This window comes from Mesoplodon bidens (assembly GCF_964165515.1).
Source record: "Mesoplodon bidens genome assembly, chromosome: 13".
Lineage (NCBI taxonomy): Eukaryota > Metazoa > Chordata > Mammalia > Artiodactyla > Ziphiidae > Mesoplodon > Mesoplodon bidens.
The window spans coordinates 40,214,486-40,234,188 of record NC_138169.1 but is presented as its reverse complement, the minus strand read 5'-3'; the positions used below and the strand labels follow the sequence as shown (position 1 = coordinate 40,234,188).

The 19,703-nt window shown below is 45.8% G+C and overlaps 1 protein-coding gene across 7 annotated transcripts in view; it reads left to right on the top strand.

The window, feature by feature from the left end:
- TMEM241 (transmembrane protein 241) overlaps positions 1–19,703 on the top strand; it is a 108,325-nt gene that overhangs the window by 44,622 nt on the left and 44,000 nt on the right. For 6 of the 7 annotated variants that reach the window (XM_081252077.1, XM_081252079.1, XM_081252078.1 and 3 more), the window contains exons 7-12: positions 2,653–2,704; positions 4,916–4,964; positions 6,097–6,142; positions 7,264–7,299; positions 10,543–10,577; positions 18,151–18,220. In XM_081252077.1, coding sequence (XP_081108203.1) covers positions 2,653–2,704; positions 4,916–4,964; positions 6,097–6,142; positions 7,264–7,299; positions 10,543–10,577; positions 18,151–18,220 — 288 coding nt within the window. The remainder of the gene's footprint in view (positions 1–2,652; positions 2,705–4,915; positions 4,965–6,096; positions 6,143–7,263; positions 7,300–10,542; positions 10,578–18,150; positions 18,221–19,703) is intronic. The other variant, XM_081252080.1, reaches the window with a different exon arrangement.

Here is a 19,703-nt window from a genome sequence, read left to right as displayed (position 1 = left end):
TCCTACATGCCGCGGAGCGGCTGGGCCCCTGAGCCATGGCTGCTGGGCCTGCGCGTCCGGAGCCTGTGCCCCACAATGGGAGAGGCCACAAAAGTGAGAGGCCCGCGTACCACACACACACACACAAAAAACCCCCCAAAAAACCCATTTATGCCTGATGTAATCAGGTGTTGCTCAAGGCCAAGTTTGGTGGGAAACCATGGGCTGCCTCACACTTGGCACTTCTCCCCTCAGCCCTGAGGGCTTGTCTGCTTGAGGGGATCTAACGCTCATTGCCTGTGGATGGGGAAGCATCCCGCATCCTCTAAAGCCTCTGTCCACTGCAGGCAGACACCAAAGCCATGAGGGTTCTCCTCTCCCCCAGCCTACAACCTGCCTATTCCTGTGCAGTCCCAGAAACCCTCCTGGACAACCTCCCTCCTCTCACCCGACCCTGACCTCCGAATCCCTCAGCAGTCGGGTGCCAGGGAATTGTCTCAAGGCTGTTTGAGTGTGTGCCTTTAAAGTTGGCGAGGCTATAGGAGTGGGTGGACTGGAGTGGTTAGAACCTGTCCCATGTTGTCCTGCCCTTCCTGAGGCCCTTAGGCCCCAGCTCTGAGGATTCCTCTGTACCCATCCTCCTGCCTCAGGCCCAGCAGCCATGCTAGTCTTTTAAGGGTTACACACTATGTGTGATGACAACAGTGAGGACTGTGTGTGTGGGGGGGGGCGTTGTGGACAGAATTGATTAGCATCACTATTGCCAGCCTACCTAGGTTATGAGTATCAGGTGGTTGTGTATTACATATATATATGTAAGTAATACAGAATTTGATACATATATAGAACATATACTGGTGTGAGATGTCATATGATAAAGTCCCCTAACAGTGAAAATGCTGTATTCACTGCCCCCGTTTATGTCTTTGATCCTTTGCTGTTCGCCGCATAATGCAATGGTCAGAAGGGACCCAACCCTGAATATGTTGTTGCATCATAAAATGGAAAGAGGGGGAAAGAGCATGTGGTCCTTTGGGTTTGTGTTTTCTGGTGCCTTTCTTTAGGAGGAGAGAATGACTGGCAAAAACTATAGGCCAAGATATTTTGGTATATGAAGCCCATATACCATCTAAAAACCACTGATTTCTAAGCCAAAAAGTATCTCCAAATCGACTTTCTAATGAATGAGAAAATATGAAAATATCGTGATTGGCAATGTTACTTTTTTGTGCAAGAATTATAAAAAAAACCCTTTTATTATGGAAATTTCTAAATAGATATAAAAGTAGACAGAACAGTATAATGAAGCTCTGTAGACTCATCCCCCAGATTCAATAGTTTTCAACTTAAGCCTCTACCCAACGCCTCATTTCAGCAAATCCCAGGCATTGTAGCATTTCAGCCATAAATATTTTGGTATGTATAAGAGATTTTTTTCTAATGAAACTTTTTTTTGTTTGTTTTATTTTATTATTATTTTTTTTGGCCATGCTTCATGGCTTGCAGGATCTTCGTTCCCCAACCAGGGACTGAACCCCTGCCCTTGGCAGTGGAAGCGCCGAGTCCTAACTACTGGACCGCTAGGGAATTCCCTTATTTGGGAAAAAGTTTAAACCGATAGAAAAGCTGCAAGAATATTACCATGAACTCCCATATACCTTTTATCTAGATTCACCCACTGATAACGTTTTTTGTATTTGCTTTCTTTCTCTCTCCATATATACATATGTACATATATATCACATAAAATATGTAAGAATATATACATAATTATTCTTACTCTTATTTTTTTCTGAACCATTTGAGAATAAGTTGCAGGGGTTATGACTCTACCCCTAAATACTGCAAAGTGTATCTCCTAAAAATACGAAGCTCTTGTATAGCCACAGTGCAATGATTAAGTTTAGAAAATTAACATCAGATACAATACTGTTATGTAATATTGAGTTGATGTTCAAATTTGGCCAATTATCCCGATATTGTCTTTTATAGTAATCTCTTCCCCCAAAGATGTCATGTCTCTTTCATATCCTTTAATCTGGAACAGTTTCTCGACATTTTATTGCCTTCCATTGCCTTCATAGTTTGAATAGTGTAAGCCCATTGTTTTGTGGACTATCCCTGAATTTGGGTTTGTCTCAGTGTTTCCTTGTGATTCAGTCCAGGTTATGCATATTTGGCAGGAATACCACATGAGTGACGTTGTGCCCTTCTCAGTACATCATATCAGGAGGCACATGATGCAGCTCCATCCCACTATTGGAGATGTTAAGTTTGATCATTTGGATAAGGCGATAAGTTTGTAATGTGCTTTCCGTGGTGTTTTCTTATTGGTAAGCGGAATAACTGTAGTCTGCTTGCCCAATTTTCCACTAGTGTATTTTTGGGGATCGGTAGTTTAAAGAAGCCTCCTTTTGTATATACTGTTTTTCTCGAGTGAGCCAGCTGTGGTTTTGCACATGTCCTGCAAATGCCTGTCTCTGGGAAGATGGCTCGCCGAGCCCCAGAGACACGGGTAGTGAGTTTCTCAGAGGATGAACGGGGGAATTGGATGTGGTCTCGCGAGATCTTTGCCTCATCCGAGCTCTAGTCCGTGTATTTCAATCTCCACACTCTCCGCGACTCACCCCTGATGTTGACGAGTGAAGCTGCGTGTTTACCTCCTCTCCACAGTGCCCTCTTCCTCCTGGCTGCCGCAGGGTGCCTGCCCTTCAACGACTCCCAGGTGAGTTCAGGCAGACTCACTTTGCCTTCCAGGTATCTCTGAAGCCTGCGTGGATGAGCAGAATTTCCGAATCTTTCCTTTGAGAAGCAGGATAACCCTGGCCTATACAAAGGCATGTAAAAGCAAACTTTCGGGGCCCTAGGGCACTTTTTGGCCAGACCAACACCTCTCCTCAGGTCTCTGCCTTCTCCCAAGGCTGCAGCAGGGGAGCCCGCAGACCTCGGGCCTCTGGGTGCCGCGATGGGGGCGGTCCACCCTCTGTACGTGCTGGGAGGACCTGCACATCCAAATGACTCCAGCCCCACACACTGAGGCGAAGTTGATTTTCTTTTCCTCTCATCCCAAGGGCCTCATCTGCACAGTGATTTTCACTTGTCAGACTGAGTTTTTCTTTATTAGGCACTGAGAACCCACCCCCACCTCCAGGAGTCATCTCCTTTCGGGCTCTTTTTTTTTCTTTCTTTTCTTCCCCAGCATTTATTCAGTTCCCATCAAGTGTCAGGCACCGAGCCAGGCTCTGGGGGCACAAGGAGGAATTGCCGTCATCCAGGCAGAAGTGGGAGTCTAGTCAGAGCAAAGGGGAGGGGGCAGACGATGAACAGATCATTATAACACGGAGGCCAGGGCTCTGTCCGGGGAGGTGTGGGATCCTTCGAGGCTCAGAGCAGGAGTAGGGAGCAATTATAAGGAGCTTGCTGTGTGCCAGGCTCTGTGCCAATGCTTTAGTGCCTTATTTTATTTAATCTCACAGCAATTCCACAAGGGTAGCAGCTATTATTATCTCCATTTCATAGCTGAAGAATAGCGAGGCCCGAAAGGTCACCAGCTAACAAATAAGTGGGGATTTTAGAATTTAACCCAGCTCTTTCTTTTTTCTTTCTTTCTTTCTTTTTTTTTTCCGTATGCGGGCCTCTCACTGTTGCGGCCTCTCCTGTTGCGGAGCACAGGCTCCGGACGCGCAGTCTCAGCGGCCATGGCTCATGGGCCCAGCCGCTCCGCGGCATGTGGGATCTTCCCAGACCGGGGCACGAACCTGTGTCCCCTGCATCGGCAGGCGGACTCTCAACCACTGCGCCACCAGGGAAGCCCCTCTTTTTTTTTTTTTTTAAGTCACTGATCCTTTATTTTGTTCCAGTTAACATATCAAGTATTAGTAACATGAAAGCTATCATATATTGAACACTTGTGTGCCAGGCACTGTGCTAAGATCTTTGTATACTCTGTTTCATTTAATTCTCACAACAAACCTTGAATAGTTAGGATTCCTATTTTACAGAAGAAGAAACAGATTAAAATAATTTTTTCATCTGCTTGGTATAGTCAGTGTATAGATGGTGGCACAACCAGTCTTCAAACCTAGACTTGTCTGGCTCCAAAAGACATGTTTTTAATTACCATGCTAGTTTATAGCAGATGGGCAATAAGTCTTTTGGATGTGGGGAAGGGAAGGGGGCAAGAGAATTAACCCGGATCTTTCTGATGCTGGAGCCAGGCTCTGCTTACTGTACCTAAATCTTGAAGGGTGAGGAGGAGCAACCCAGGAGAAGAAGGCAGGTACGGACAGAGCCCTAGAGGTGTCCTAAGTGGCCTGTGATTCAAGTTTATTGAGCACCTACTATGTGTGTGTCCCTGGGCAAATTCCTGCCCTCTTGGAATTAATCATCTAGTGCGGGGTGGAGACAGAGACAGGTCACAAGTAAAACAGAGTGTGTCAGGTGAGATAAATGGAAAAAGGAAGGGAAGAAGAGGCGGGAGTGCCCCTCAGCTGAGTTGGCCAGGGACGTGCAAGTTCTCTTTCTCTGGAGGGGGATGGGCAGTGGATGGGACTGGTTGGGTTGACAGGAGCTTGTCATAGGGATTCTTGGGTGTCCTGAGTTTGGATTTCATCCTGAAGTCACTGGGGGATGACTGGATGATTTTAAACAATAGGCAGCACCATCAGGTCTACTTTTTAGAGATGCAGTGCTGGAGAGTGGGGGGGGGGGATGGGGAGAGTGGGGGTGGGGATGGGGAAAGAGATGCTGGAGGCAGGGAGCCCTGTTAGGAAATGTTGTAGGCAACTGGGTGAGAAATAAGGAGGGACTGGCCCAAGGCCCTAGAGTCCTGTCTGGCACCATGCCTGACACTGTGCATTGACATTTAGTGTTTCTGATCATCATGCTGGATCCTGTTTGTACTTAGAGCCATTTTTTTTTTAATCTTGTGTTACAGTTCGATCCAGATGGTTATTTCTGGGCTGTAATTCACTTATTCTGCGTAGGTAAGGGTTTTTAAATAAATTTATTTATTTATTTATTCATTTTTGTCTGTGTTGGGTCTTTGTTGCTGTGTGGGCTTTCCTCTAGTTCCAGCGAGTGGGGGCTACTCTTCGTGTGGTGTGTGGGCTTCTCACTGCGGTGGCTTCTCTTATTGCGGAGCATGGGCTCTAGGTGCACGGGCTTCAGTAGTTGTGGCTCGCGGGCTCTAGAGCGCAGGCTCAGTAGTTGTGGCTCACGGGCTTAGTTGCTCCGCGACATGTGGGATCATCCCGGACCAGGGCTTGAACCCATGTCCCCTGCATCGACAGGTGGATTCTCAACCACTGTGCCACCAGGGAAGCCCTGTCGGTAAGTTTTTACAGAAGTCTTACTGAAACAATTGAGACTTACTATTCCTTATCATGTATCCACTTTTTAGTGATCCTGGACAATAGGAAGATGAAATCCAAGGTGTCAAGGTTAAAATTAAATGGACATTTTTCTGGTTTGATTTTTCTGTTTTGGAGTTTTCCTGAAATGTTTGCAGTTTCCATAGAGTCTCGCCTTTCTCATGACAAACATTAATTAACTCGCCAGGGCCCAGGCTTTGCTTGCTCAAATCCACTTGTGCAGTGCTGGTTGGTCTTCTCTAAAAATGGTGAGAAGAGATCCAGATCCAGAGGTTTGTGTCAAAAACACTCTCTTTCAGCAGTATACCAAAAAAAAAAAAAAAAAATTAACTGGGTGAAATAAAAGGACCATCTACTTTATTTCAAACCAGTGTTTCCTATCTGTAGTCTTAGGGGGAAAAACAGTGCCCTGACTTTGTGACACATGGGTTAGAAGTCCAGCGGTGTTTCTCATGTGCACCATCAAAGGAAATCCAGGCTTAACAATCCTGTTAATTGTGTCCTTTTGGGGACCACGAGCCTTTCCAGCCCAGCACTCTCTCTATGAACTGCATCATCTGGGGGATTAGCGAATGTGCATCCTTGAAATTCTCCAAAGTGCTCTTGGTCGCCCCCTATTGGCTGCGGGTGACCCTTGCAGAGAAGAGGGCTCCTTCTCCCTGCGGGTTTCATGCTTCCCAGGAAGCACCAGCCGCCCCCTCCACAGAATGCCGCGTGCCAGTGACTTGTGTTGCTTCCTTTCCAGGGGCTTATAAGATACTACAGAAATCCCAGAAACCCAACGCGTTAAGGTAAACTTATAAAGTTTGGTGAGTCATCCTTTGGTTAAAGGAAAGGGGTGAGACCCACGGGGTCGTGAGCTTCTTCCATCAGCCAGAGACTCCATGAGTCCAGGATGGGGGGAGGGCAGCAGGCCGGGCCCATCAGTACCTGAACCATCGCCAGCGATGTGCAAAGAGCCTGGAAGTCTCTCTCCTCTTCCTTCAGGGCGGCCCTTTAGATGACATTTTGACAACAGTTGCGTGACCGGCTGCCTTGGGCCCCAGTTCACTTCTTCCGGCTCAGAGGCACAAGTCTTTTTTCTTGTTTCTCCAACCCCTTCCTAACTTTAGACCCGGAAACCTCCCCCGTCACCAGCTCTGTTCTGGGGTAAAATGAGACCTTTGTTGAGGGCAGTCAGTGGAACAGAGTTGCTGAATGTAAATGAAAAAGATGAGAATTCAGGCCTTGGTTGGGCTGGAGCCGCCAGGTCAGAGCCCTCCACTGGCCAGCTGGCCCCTGGGTTTCGGGGCTGTCTGAGGCCCACAAAGAAAGGTCTGAAGGGACTGACTCCTGGGAGAAGGTTATACATGCTGAGGGTATGTGATGGGTCCCTAGAGCACCATTTTTTCTTTGAATAAAGTGTTTTTTCAGCAAGAAGCCAGTAGAGTTGTTAGATAAAATACAGGATACCCAGGTAAATTTGAATTTCAGAGAAGCAGCGAATAATTTTTTTAGTTTAAGTATGTTTCATGCAATATTTGGATATCATACTTATACTAAAACATTATTCTTTATGTGAATTTCAGATTTATTTGGGTGTCCTGTATTTTTATTTGTCAAGTATGGTAGCCCTAGAAGCCCGTCCAGTGACCTGAGAGAGCTGACACTCCTTTTAAAATGGCAAATGTACACATAATCGGCCACAAGTGAAAATGCATGTGATAGTACTAAATTGGAAATGTTTTAAAAAATGAGCCAGGAAATGGTTTTGAATATAAAGTACTTTTCTTAGTGTTTATTAATGATTTATAAATGTAGGAACTTGTACATAGATCTAATTTATTAATGGAAGAAAATGACTATTTTGTGTATGTTAAACACTTATATTATTTCACCTTTTATGTTTTTTGTTTTTTTTCTCATTTCTTAGTGACATTGACCAGCAGTACTTAAACTATCTATTCAGGTAAAATATAATTTAAATTTTCAAAGAATAACTCATATTCTTCTAGAGCTAATGGATTTTTATTTTCCAATAATGTATATATTTTCTATTAATTCATTTTTTAATTGGAGTATAGTTTATTTACGACGTTGTGTTAGTTTCTGCTGTACAGCAAATTGAGTCAGTTATATCCAGTAATATTTTGATAAGGGAGATCTGAGCCAGTGTGCCTGCCTGCCAGGAAGGCAAGCTAAATAACTGGTGAGATGATCAGAATTGTGGAGACTAAATAGTAGTCCTGCCGTTAGGCCAGGCAAGAAGGGCTTCCATCCAGCCCCGCACTTCAGAGAGCCATGCCTCTCCCCAAGGCATATGGAGTCTGTAAGTCTAAGAGCCCACACCCTTCCTTCTAGACTGGGCCTTGGAATTTCCTACCCAAGTGGATTCCAAGGCCTCCCTGAGTCTGTCTTCTTAACTCATTCCGAGACCCAATGGATGTCCAAAGAAAGGCTGTTAGTATGAGGGATGTACATGGAGGGTGGGCTTGCAGACTGAGGTGTCCACACACACATGTTTGAGGTCCTCGGGTGCAGGATGGAGCCTGGTGTCAGGAGAGAAGAGGGTGCACTGGGAGCCGGGAGCCAGAGGCAGGATGTCCCCACACTAACACCTTCTGACAAGAAGCTCCAAGGACTCCAAGAATGTTAAATTTTAGTCTGGACTTTCAGGTTGCTTTGAAGGTGTATTTGTTAAGGTAGGATGAAGTTTGAGGCTTGATTTATAATCTGTAAGTGTAGTATATGGATTTCCATTTGTACCGTTGCCCCAAGCCGAGTAAAGAATAGGGGTTGGCTGCTAAATAGAATAGCTGGGGAGTTTTCTTGCATTCTGAGAGTCCCACATGGTGCACTGAGGGACCTAATTGAGAAAGTGAGGTTTTGCTGTCTAGAACTCAAGTTTGCCTAATGCAACAACATTCAGTCCAGAGGACCAAGGTCGGAGAGGTGCCTCTCAGCCTTTGGCCACATGGATTTCTGCAGGAAGTCAGCTTAAAACGTTCAAGAGCTGTGTTCTCTACCTACAGGTAAAGTTCCTAAATATCTTAGTATTTATGAAAATGCCTTTTTGAAGACAGGATTCAACCCAAACATAGCTGGGGCCTCTTTTGTACTCAGTGGAACAGTCATTAGTTCCACTCTGCTCAGACCCACCAGCTGCCTTTTCAAGAGATGTTTCTGAAAATGCAGAAGACTCTTGGTGTTTGAAATGTTTCCATGACATCGGACTACTTTAGACAGTTCTTTTTCCCCACAGAGCTTATAGCCAAGGCGAGCAGCAGAGGGTTTTGGGGGTGGAAAAAAACAGCCACTGTGACCCCCAGCTAGTTCTCCTGCCCTCCCCCCTCCCCACCCTCCCCCGTGTGAGGGTTTCACTACCTGGGAGCCAGGTGCTCAAGGCTTCCTGCCTCAGCCCACTGCACACCCCGCCAAAGCCACGCTGCTGTTTCCACGTCTTCTTTCAGTACAAGTGATGAAGATGAGCCAGGGCTGAGATTCGATTTCCCACAGGCCCTGGGTATCAGCCTCTAGACATCTGCATTCACTCAGCTCTGTAGGGCAGCTGTGCCTGTAGGTGCCAGCCCAGAGCTCTGCCTGCTGGTTTGATCTCTCTCTGCTGGTTTGAAAACATAGGGAGAACCTGCTATGTATCTGGCCCTGCTAAATATGTGAGCTCCAAAGATGAATAAAATATGGGATTAGGATTAGGAGGGTGTAACTCTATATTTACAAAATTCAGACATGGACTAGAGAGCCAACTCTTTTATTTAATTATCTCTTATTTTTAACTCCCTAGTGTTTTCTTTTAGAGTCACCCTTTGGGATGATTCCAATGATGGCATTTGGGATACCATGTCAGGCCCTGGGAGGTGTTTTGGGATGGAAAGGGGCCCCTCACATCCTGCCGTAGGAGCAATAACTTCGGCTGCTGAAGTTGAAGCTGAAAGGGGATCCAGTGAGATAGAATAATGGAGAATGTACAGGGTATGTGTTTTCCGGAGAAAGAAGAGACAGCAAGCAGACACCCATGAGAAGGACAGGAAATCTCCAGTCTTGTCTGTAGTGTGTGTATTTTTTTACAGCTAGCTGCCTGTAAACCCTTGTCTCACAAACCTACAACTTCCGAATGACCAGAATGTGACTATTCTTATGGCCATTGTCACAACCCTCCTCTCCTCCTGCCTCTTTCTGTGATGCTGCTCCTCTGAAAACCATCAGAAAAACAGAAATGATGCTGGGAGATAACCCAAGAGCAGGGCAGGGCTGAGGAGCTAACATTGGTTTCCATGGCTATCATGTCACCAACTGGAGATTTGTGGCAGTGGTTCCTGATCCTGGTACTTTATAGCTTCCGGGAGCCATAACAAATAAAAACAATGGATGCCCGGACCATACCCTTAGAGATTCTAGCCAGGATGTTACACTATTTGGATGTGTATCCAGGGTTAAGAACCAGAGCAGGCCATCCAGCGCTTTAAGAAAACTTTCCTTCTTATATTTGAATTAAAAGTTTCATTCCTAACCTCCAACTAAATCAGCTGCCTGCGTGGCATGAGTTTTGATGGAAGAGGGTATGGAACGTGGGCTTAGGACCGCAAAAGGCACTTGTAGACAGGCGCCGGGAGATGGGACAGGCTTCCAGAGATGAAGATGGGAGGGAGTCAAGCACAGGTATGGCCTGCATCATCCCATACAGCATCAACTGCAAATTGGTCCAGGTAGTTTTCAGACACAGGGTGGATGGCATGGGTCATTTTGTGGGCTAGCTTCCTGGAAATTTGCCTATTCTTCTGTGTAGTTAATTTTGTGATTTAGCTCACCCAAATAGATTTAGCTCACATTCAACAGCTAACATTTAGGCTGCAGCCTATTTGTAATTTAGACTCTGCTTTGTTTAGCTGCCAAATACTCTCTGTAGATTAGGTGAATATGATAATCATTAGTGGCAGGGCTGACCCTCCAAGAGGGGCACGGACCCTCAGAGTCCATCACAGGGGAAATCCAGCCCTCTTGCCAAAACCTGAGGCATTTCAGGAGATTCTCACTCTCTCCCTGACAAGTTGGATTTAGGCAGAATGAGACCATTCAGTGCAGATAGTTTGCTTTTAGGCAAATCTCACTATTTCCAAGTAGAATGGGTGAAAATGGATGTTGTACTCTCAGTGCTGGGGAAGCTTCTTTCACGAGTCTGCTGTTTCTTTTTCAGTGTGGTGCTCCTGGCATTTGCATCTCACCCCACAGGTAAACATCATTTTGTTTGTTTGTTTGTGTATCTTACATTGCCCATTCGACCCAGTGCTCTGACTCTGGTTATATCTCTTTTTTTTTTTAATATTTATTTATTTATTTTTGACTGTGTTGGGTCTTCGTTTCTGTGTGAGGGCTTTCTCTAGTTGCGGCGAGCGGGGGCCACTCTTCATCGTGGTGCGCGGGCCTCTCACTATTGCGGCCTCCCTTGTTGCGGAGCACAGGCTCCAGATGCACAGGCTCAGTAATTGTGGCTCACGGGCCTAGCCGCTCTGCGGCATGTGGGATCTTCCCAGACCAGGGCTCGAACCCATGTCCCCTGCGTTGGCAGGCAGATTCTCAACCACTGCGCCACCAGGGAAGCCCCTGGTTATATCTCTGGGGGAAATTTTGTAAGAGAATGTAGCTGCCTTCCAGGGTGTCAAATTTAAGGGTGAGGAATGGCCCACATACTTGAAACTGTTATTAGTATCCCATTATGGATTTATTGCCCATGAATTTAACCTTTTTCCATCTTTTATTGTGGATGTTTTCATCTGGTGCAATCTCAGGTGTACAGGCAGGTTTATTATCTGCCAAATAAACTAGTGCTTGCTTTGTCCTTTTCTAAAATTCTCCCTTCAAGCATCCAGAATTTCTCTTCAATCCTAGGGCTAAAGATTTGGTGGAGAAGTTCAAATTGCGCCTCTTTCTCAGTGACAGCCTTTTATACATTTTTATCATATATTGTTATCCAGTTTTCATAATTCCAGATTAAAGAAGTCATTTTAAAACTTACCTTCACCCATATATACACTGATATGTATAAAATAGATAACTAATAAGAACCTGCTGTATAAAAAATAAATAAATAGAATTAAATTTTTAAAAAACCAGAAAACTTACCTTTACCCCGTTGCTGCCTCTTTTACCCTAGAGTTGTTTTCCAAATTCAGGAATTTTCCATAATACTCTATTTCATTGTGTTTTTTTGCTTTGAAAGATTTTGAAGTTGATGCAAAGATAAAGCAAAAATACCTGTGTGCAGCATGGCTGGAAATACACATTTGATTGGTCACACTCCTTAAACTAATGTTTATTGACCTCTGCCATGCATGAGGCATTACCCAAGCCCTCAGGGTCTCAGTCTCTTATCCGGAAATTAAGAAAGGTGGACTGGATTATTTCTGAAGCCCCTTCTAGCTCCCTACTGTGCCCCAAACAGCAACCCCTTTCTGTGTGTGTTTTTAGCTGCTTCAGACTTTTTGAACTGATACCCTCAGGGACCTGCTGATGGTGACTCGGGTCATGTTTCTAGATTGGACAGGACATATCCGAACCGCTGTCTCATGAGCATAATTTGAATTACGTTTTCTCCATGAGTGCTTCTACACTTGCCCATACTGAAGCACATCCACTGTTTTCTGCCCACTCCCATAGCCTGAAAACCTATCCTTTGTAAAATTACAAGTCATATGAAACCCTGGTGTTGACCCTAAACATCTACCTGTACCGCCGAGTGTCCGCCTCCAAATCCTGCCTCTCAGCATTCCTTCGTGCAGCCAGAGGGTTGCCACCCAACAGATATTTCAGAACCTACTAAGTGTCTTCTGCCTTTCAAATAGGTTTTTAATCAAAGACCTTTGGAGAGGGCTTCCCTGGTGGCGCAGTGGTTGAGAGTCCGCCTGCCGATGCAGGGGACACGGGTTTGTGCCCCGGTCCGGGAAGATCCCACGTGCCGCGGAGAGGCTGGCCCTTTGAGCCATGGCCACTGAGCCTGCGCGTCCGGAGCCTGTGCTCCGCAGCAGGAGAGGCCACAGCAGTGAGAGGCCCACGTAAAAAAAAAAAAAAAAAAAAAAAAAAAAAAAAAAAAAAGGGCTTCCCTGGTGGCGCAGTGGTTGGGCGTCCGCCTGCCGATGCAGGGGACGCGGGTTCGTGCCCCGCTCCGGGAGGATCCCACATGCCGCGGAGCGGCTGGGCCCGTGGGCCGTGGCCGCTGGGCCTGTGCGTCCGGAGCCTGTGCTCCGCGGCGGGAGAGGCCACAGCAGTGAGAGGCCCGCGTATCACAAAAAAAAAAAAAAAAAAAAGTGTATTGGGCCTCCCTGGTGGCGCAGTGGTTGAGAGTCCGCCTGCCGATGCAGGGGATACGGGTTCGTGCCCCGGTCTGGGAGGATCCCATATGCCGCGGAGCGGCTGGGCCCGTGAGCCGTGGCCGCTGGGCCTGCGCGTCCGGAGCCTGTGCTCCGCAACGGGAGAGGCCACAACAGTGAGAGGCCCGCATACCACAAAAAGAAAAAAAAAAAAAAAAAAAAAAGACCTTTGGAGAGTTATGCTTGCTGGTTCTTCTTGGTTTACATGTTCATTTTCTCCTTGAGTGATTTCTAGTGGATTTGGGTGAATGATATTCACTTAAAGAAGTCACTCTGCCTTTCACTAAGAGGTTATGCTAGTTCATTTGTTACACTCACGCTTATCAGAGCTGGAAGGAACCTTAGTGATTATCCAAGGTGCCACCACATTTTACAAATGAGGAAATTGAAACCCAGAGGAGTTAAGTGATGTGACCAAGATGAGGAGGTAAGTAGCAGAGGGAGACTGGAGTTTAGCTGAAGCTTCCCTGCGAGGGGATGCCCCACAGCCGTAGGGGTCAGGAGTCCTGTGGGCCTCAGTAGCCATCGTAGCAGGGCTCAGGCAAAGGCCCCAGGGAAGGTAGGTGTGAGGCTACCTACGAACTGGCGGCAGCCTTCCAGAACATCCCAGGGAAACACTGTGGAGCCACACCTACTTTTACGTGAATTAAGTAACAAATACAATTGTGGTCTTTATAAACAGTGCAGTTGTTTATACTGAAGTTGTGTAATGCACAACCTTGTGCAGCTCTAAGCAGTGGCCCATTGTTTCAAAAAGCACACAGGTTTGCTCGAGTAGCTAATTAAGGCAGATGGATATGAAGGTAGGAATTTGGTGTGGGAGATTATGGAAGCTGAGAATCTAGAAGACCCCTTGGGGATCAGTTTTTCCCAGCTTTATAAAGCCAGGTCAGTTGCCCTAAACCCTTTTTTTTTTGGCGGTACGCGGGCCTCTCACTGTTGTGGCCTCTCCCATTGCAGAGCACAGGCTCCGGATGCGCAGGCTCAGCGGCCATGTCTCTCGGGCCCAGCCGCTCCGCGGCATGTGGGATCTTCCCGGACCAGGGCACGAACCCGCGTCCCCTGCATCGGCAGGCGGACTGTCAACCACTGCGCCACCAGGGAAGCCCTGCCCTAAACTCTTTGATGGGTCCTGGTGATGTCTTCTCATAGGAGCATAGGTTGACTACAAAATTTAAGCAAATAAAACAGCTGAGGAAAATCTCTTTCCTCTGGAAGTATTCGATGACTGCTCTGATTGGGAAGCTTCAATTCCTGCCAATTTGTTAGCTTTCTCATTGGACCCGTGGGTGGTCCAGCCCATTTTTAAGATAGAACAGCACTTTGTTATTTCCCACTTGCTTATTATAATTTCCATCTGGAATGTCCACTTCAAGGCCTGGGTGTGGGTCAGGGAGAGCAGCTTCCTGATTCTCCCACATCTGCACCAATTAAGTCACAGTAAGAGTCAGGACCCATGGGTGCAGCCTTATTTATTTATTTATTTTTAAAGGCTCTGTTAATTTCTCATGTTTTAAAACAGGGCTTTATTCTTTTTTGTTTCTTACCTCTTCTTTTTTTACTTGTATCTTCATTATTTAGTAGTACTTTCAAAACATTTTAAAATTGAGATATGATTTACACGTAGGAAATGCACATATCTTAAATGTGCAGCTTGATCAATTTTGACAAATGTATATGCCCATGTAACTCACACCTCTATCAAGATATAGAAAACTTCTGTCACTCCAGAAAGTCTCCTCACGTCCCTTCTTAGTCACTCCCTCTCACCGACCACCAGAAGCCCCTATTGATCTGATTTCTGTTACCATACATAAGTTCTGTCTATTTTAGAGCCTCATATAAATGGAAACACACAGGAAGTATTCTTTTGTGTCTAGCTCTTTCATTCAGCATAGCATTTAGAGATTCATCCAGGTTGTTGGGTGTCTCACTAGTCTATTCTCTTTTATTGCTGACTAGTGTGCCAGTATATGAACCTTTTGTTTATCCATTCACCTGTTGATGCTCACCTGGGATGTTTCCAGTTTGGGGCTGTTATGAATAAAGCTGCCATCAAGATTCTCATACAGTGCTTTTGGTGGACTTATGTTTTAATGTCTCTTGGATAAATATCTAGGAGTAGAATTTCTGAGTCTTACAGTAGATATATGTTTAACTTTTAAAGAAAGTGCCAGTTTTCTAAAGCATTTGTACCATTTTACCCTCCCACCCAACAATGCGTTAGAGTTCCGGTTTCTCCATGTCTTCACCAACATTTGGTGTTGTCTGTCTTACGTTAGCTATTCTACTAGGTGGGTGATGGTCTCTCGGTAGCGCTTTTGACTGAGCAGCCCTTCTCACTCACTCCCGAGTGACTAGAAAGATAGGCTTTCTTGCAGTGCGGATGGTGTGGCTTTGGGTCACCACCTTTGGGGTGCATTGGGATGTAGTGGTAGGTAGGGACCAGGTAGATAGTTCTCCATGTCCTAGGTGAAGACCCTGACACTTTTCCTATTTCAGGCACTGGGTTTGCTTCTTGATGGGTGGGATCTAGTTCTCCTTCTAATCTTTCAGAGTCACAATTCATGCAGAAGCTCCAAGAATCTTAGAAACGTGCACCCCAGGGCTGCTTTAAGTAATAGTAGAGAAAACAAATTCTTCCTCTGTTTGAAAGTCTGCATTTCATCTTTGTATGGGGTCCCTCTGCTGTGGCATTTTCAAGAGAGAACATTTCAAGGAACCAGAAGGGCAGGAAGACTTTCGGGAATCTGACCAGAGATGACCTTGTTATGTGGTGTGTCTACTGCTCGTATTGAGATAAAGCAAGCAGTACTAACTACATCCTGGAACTGACCTTCCACTTTTCCACTGACTCTGAGGACTAAAATGTGGTGAGAGGAAATTTTCTTGATGTTCAAGTATCCATTGTTCTTGATGTGGTAAAATTGTGCCACACTTTGCACCGTGGCGATTTCATGCTCCATTATCTTCAGAGAGATGGGACTCCCTCCCTCACTCAGAAAGTCAGCAGAATTTTAACTGTGGAGCACAGGGATGAAGGCTTAACTCAGACTTTTGTGCATAAGCTGCATGTTGATGCCACAAAGCATGTTTACAGAACTTGAACCACTTACTTTGTGCTTAAAGTATGCATTCTGCACTAGGTGGTGCAGAAGTGTTGTCTTTTGAGCATCTTTACACAGTTTTTAGTTCCTGGGTCTAGTTCTCATGTGGTTGGGGCCAGCTAGCCACATACTGCAACATTTTCGGGGCTATTTTTGTAGCACAGTCATTAACCTTTGCTGTTTAGAGGTTGGTGTGCACCCTCTCTGTTGAAGTAAAAGATGAGGCCAGCTGAAGGCATCAGGGGGGAAGCACCAGGGGCCAATTTGAGATTGAGGACCAGCAGAGCCAAGTGGAAAGTGTTTGGAACATTCTCTCCAGGGAAAGCAAGAGGGGTTGAAGTCTTCCAGATACTATTGGCTCAGGAGTGCTTGTTATTTGTCAGAGATGGTCCTAACACAGTGGATACAAGTGCTGAGTATAATAGAATCCTTGCTCGCAAGGACTTGATGGCTCTAGAAGGAGAGACAGTCATGCAGTTCACTACATGAGAAATGTGTGGAGGTTTTAGAAATGACTCAAAGAGAAGAGCGAGCTGTTCTCTCTCTTGCTCTCAATAATTTACAGGATGAATTTTTAGGATTTGAGTGAGGATTATTATGCAGCTGGTCCATTCCCTAGGATGATTTTTTTCTTTATCTTCCTTCCTCCCAGTCTACCTCCGCCCACTCCACTGCCCTTCAGACCCTTCCATAGCCTGGGCCGCACCGGGAGTCCAGATCACCTCCCCTGAATCCTGAGGTCCTGCGTTTAATTTATTCTTCTCTGCTCAGTCCTCCTGATCACACTGACTGCGCTGCAGTTTCTCTCACGCTGAGAGGGCGGTTGGGAAAAAGCCAAGAACCAAGAGCTGCCAAAGAGATAGAGCAAATCCTCCACGAACATGCCTTCACCCACCTTACAGGGGGCTGGGGCCGCCTGCTAGGATCTGGGCGCTCAGGGTTTCCTCGGCTGTCACTTGTGGGAAAAGGGGCTACAGAAGCAGTGGAGCTCCTCATGCACTACATGTCTGGGCCTGATGTCAGTTACAAAGTCCCTCCACCAGTATAGGTCCCTAGGAAATGACAGGGGTGTCCAGTGGAGCCGTAGCAGAAAGAGAACAAAAACTCTTAGTCTTTTGTTGGGCTGCACGAAAACCAGATCCTAGGGGACCTCTCCTTTTAGTTAAATACACATACATAGGTACAAATGAAATCAAACAAAATAACAATAGTTATGGTAGAAAAAAGCAACCATCCAGAGAAGTGGAATTCAGACCTTTCCTTCCCAGTCAATGGTTGAATCATTTGAGATCATTTAGGTACAAGGAAGTGTAGCGATGTGTTGTGTCTTTTGTTCTGAAACTCTTGATTAGTAAGTGTAATGATGAAGGATGTTCCACTGCCCCTAACGTGCTGTGAGTACTCAGGAAAATCAACCTTTCTTGCTCCAGTCCATCCAGAACTGAGAGACAGACCGAGGCCCAGGGGTCTGGAAGGTCTGGCGCCTCCAGAATCTCAGAAATTCCAGATTTGGAAGGATTAGGCTATCTGCTGTGGAAATGCTTAATTCCTTTTCTCTGGACATTTTTGGAAGGCTTTCTGCTTTTTTAATCTCCTGACTTCTTGTTTGTGACCAAGTTCAAATTCCAGAGAGGGAAGCGGCCAATATGTGTGATTATTTCCTCTTGCACCAAGTGGAACTAAAAGAATGAACTTACTTCACTAGAAATAAATGTACCCTTTGGACCTTAAACTAAAATGAGTATGCACGGGCGGTTGGCCCCTCCTCTGTTTGTGCGGTAATTAAACACAAAGATGAGAGAAGATGTCAGAGGCATGCGTTCACGATCCTTTTTTAGATATAAGGCAGACAAGAATAGAAGAATCTTAAAAAAAAGATTCTTTTTGTCCTACGCTCTGGGCCAGGGATGGCTGCCTGGTGAAGAGGAAAGATCTCAGGACTTGAAGTCACTGGGGTCCACTTTCTGGCTCAACAGTTAGAGAGCTGTGCAAACGTAAACAAATCACTTATCTGAGCTGCAGTTAAAATGGGGATAACAAAGCTTCACAGAGTTGTTACAAGGATTGAAAGAGACGATGTTCGGGAAGCTTTTCACACGGGGCCCTGCACAGGGCAAGCTTTCACTAAATGGGTGTTATTATCATCGTACTATTATTATAATAAGACAATGCCAATGACACAGAAACCCTCGAATGCTGGAGTGAATTCACTGCTGGCCAGCTCAACGCTCAGAGGGCTGATGTAATTAAGATCCTTGCCTTGTGTTTCCGGGCAGCCGGGGGCAGGGGGCTTTCAGGCTGTGTGTGTCTCACCCTTGCTGTTTCCCTCAGGTGATCTCCTCAGCGTCCTGGACTTTCCGTTCCTGTATTTCTACAGATTCCATGGCAGCTGCTGTGCCAGGTAATCTTAACTCGGAAAACCCCTTGCACTGTGGATTTGTATGTTTCTGTACTACTAGCTGTGTCTTCGTGAAGCCTAGGGTCACTGTCTGTTATCTGAATGAGCGTCAGAAGAAAGTGGTGTCTGGTGCAGGTGAGGAAGTTGACCCGTCGGCCATCAGAGGGTTGTTACGAACATGCTCAGGGCTGGCCTGGGACCTGCGAGGACCCCTGTCCTGAAGAATTTTCTCGGCCAGGGCAGTGGTTTTCAGACTTGCAGAAAAGAGAGAATTCTCCCACTTTTTTTTTTTTTGCCCCACAAGCAATTCTTAAACAGAACTTCGGTATATAAAAATGATGACGCTGACTCAGTTCAAGGGAAGATTTGGGTACCGAATCATACCCTCTCAGCATCTACCTTGATTTCTCTCTTGTTTCTAAGGGGCAGCCTCCAAAAATTTTTGACTGAACCCTAAGACTCTGAGAGACAGATTTTGAAACCAATGACTAGGAATTGTCTAGACCACAAGGTGATGGTTAATATTTGGCCTTGGGAAGTATCAGAGATGTGGACCAATTAGATGGATACATTTAGATACAAAGAGGTTCATCCCCATCCTACCCCCGCCCCCTTTCCTGCCATGACCCCCACCTCGCTTGACTGTATTGTGCCGAGGAATGGAAAGGCTTCTGTGGACAGTCTCAAAGCATGGATTCTGATATGGTCGAAAGACCACACTTGGGTTAAATTTCAGCCTTGCTGTTTGCTAATTTGTGTCTTTGAGCAAGTTATCCTAGTTCTCCCAAACCTTAGTTTAGTTTTCTCATCTGTAAAATGGAAAGATAATACTAATACAGGGTGATTGTGTGTATTAAATAAGGTACACAAAGCTCGAAGCATCTTGCCTGGCTCAGCGAATGATGGGCATTATTATTATCTGTAGATAAAATGTCAACAGACCAGAAGCAATTGCTACATAAAAGCCAGACCACCTATTTCCACCCAAAAGAGAGTGAATCTTGTGAAGCAGTGATTCTTCACAGAGAGTTAAAGAGCTGATATGCAGCTAGGTGCTGTTTCTGATGGGGGTGTGTTAGGACAGAAAAAATCAGTATTATAGAGTTTGCATCTGCATTTGAGCCTCAGAATGATTTTTTTTTCTTATCATTCTCAGAAAAGTTGCAGGAAAACACTGACAGAATTTGTCTTCTCAGTTCCTATCCATTTGGTCAGGCCTTGTCACTTGCCCACTAGCTAGGATTGTGTGGCAGGAGTGTCAGTGCCACTCTGGTGCCTGTGGACTTGCTTCCCTTTGGGCCTGCTTCTTTGGCCGCATGGGTGGCCAGGGGGCCAAGGGGGCCACCAGGTTTGGTTATTTGGAACAGAGCATCACAGTTCATAGCCTGTTGGTGATGGCTTTGTGGGATGACCTTTTTTTTTTTTTTTTGGCCACGCTGCGAGGCACGCAAGATCTTAGTCCCCTGACCAGGGATCGAACTCGTGC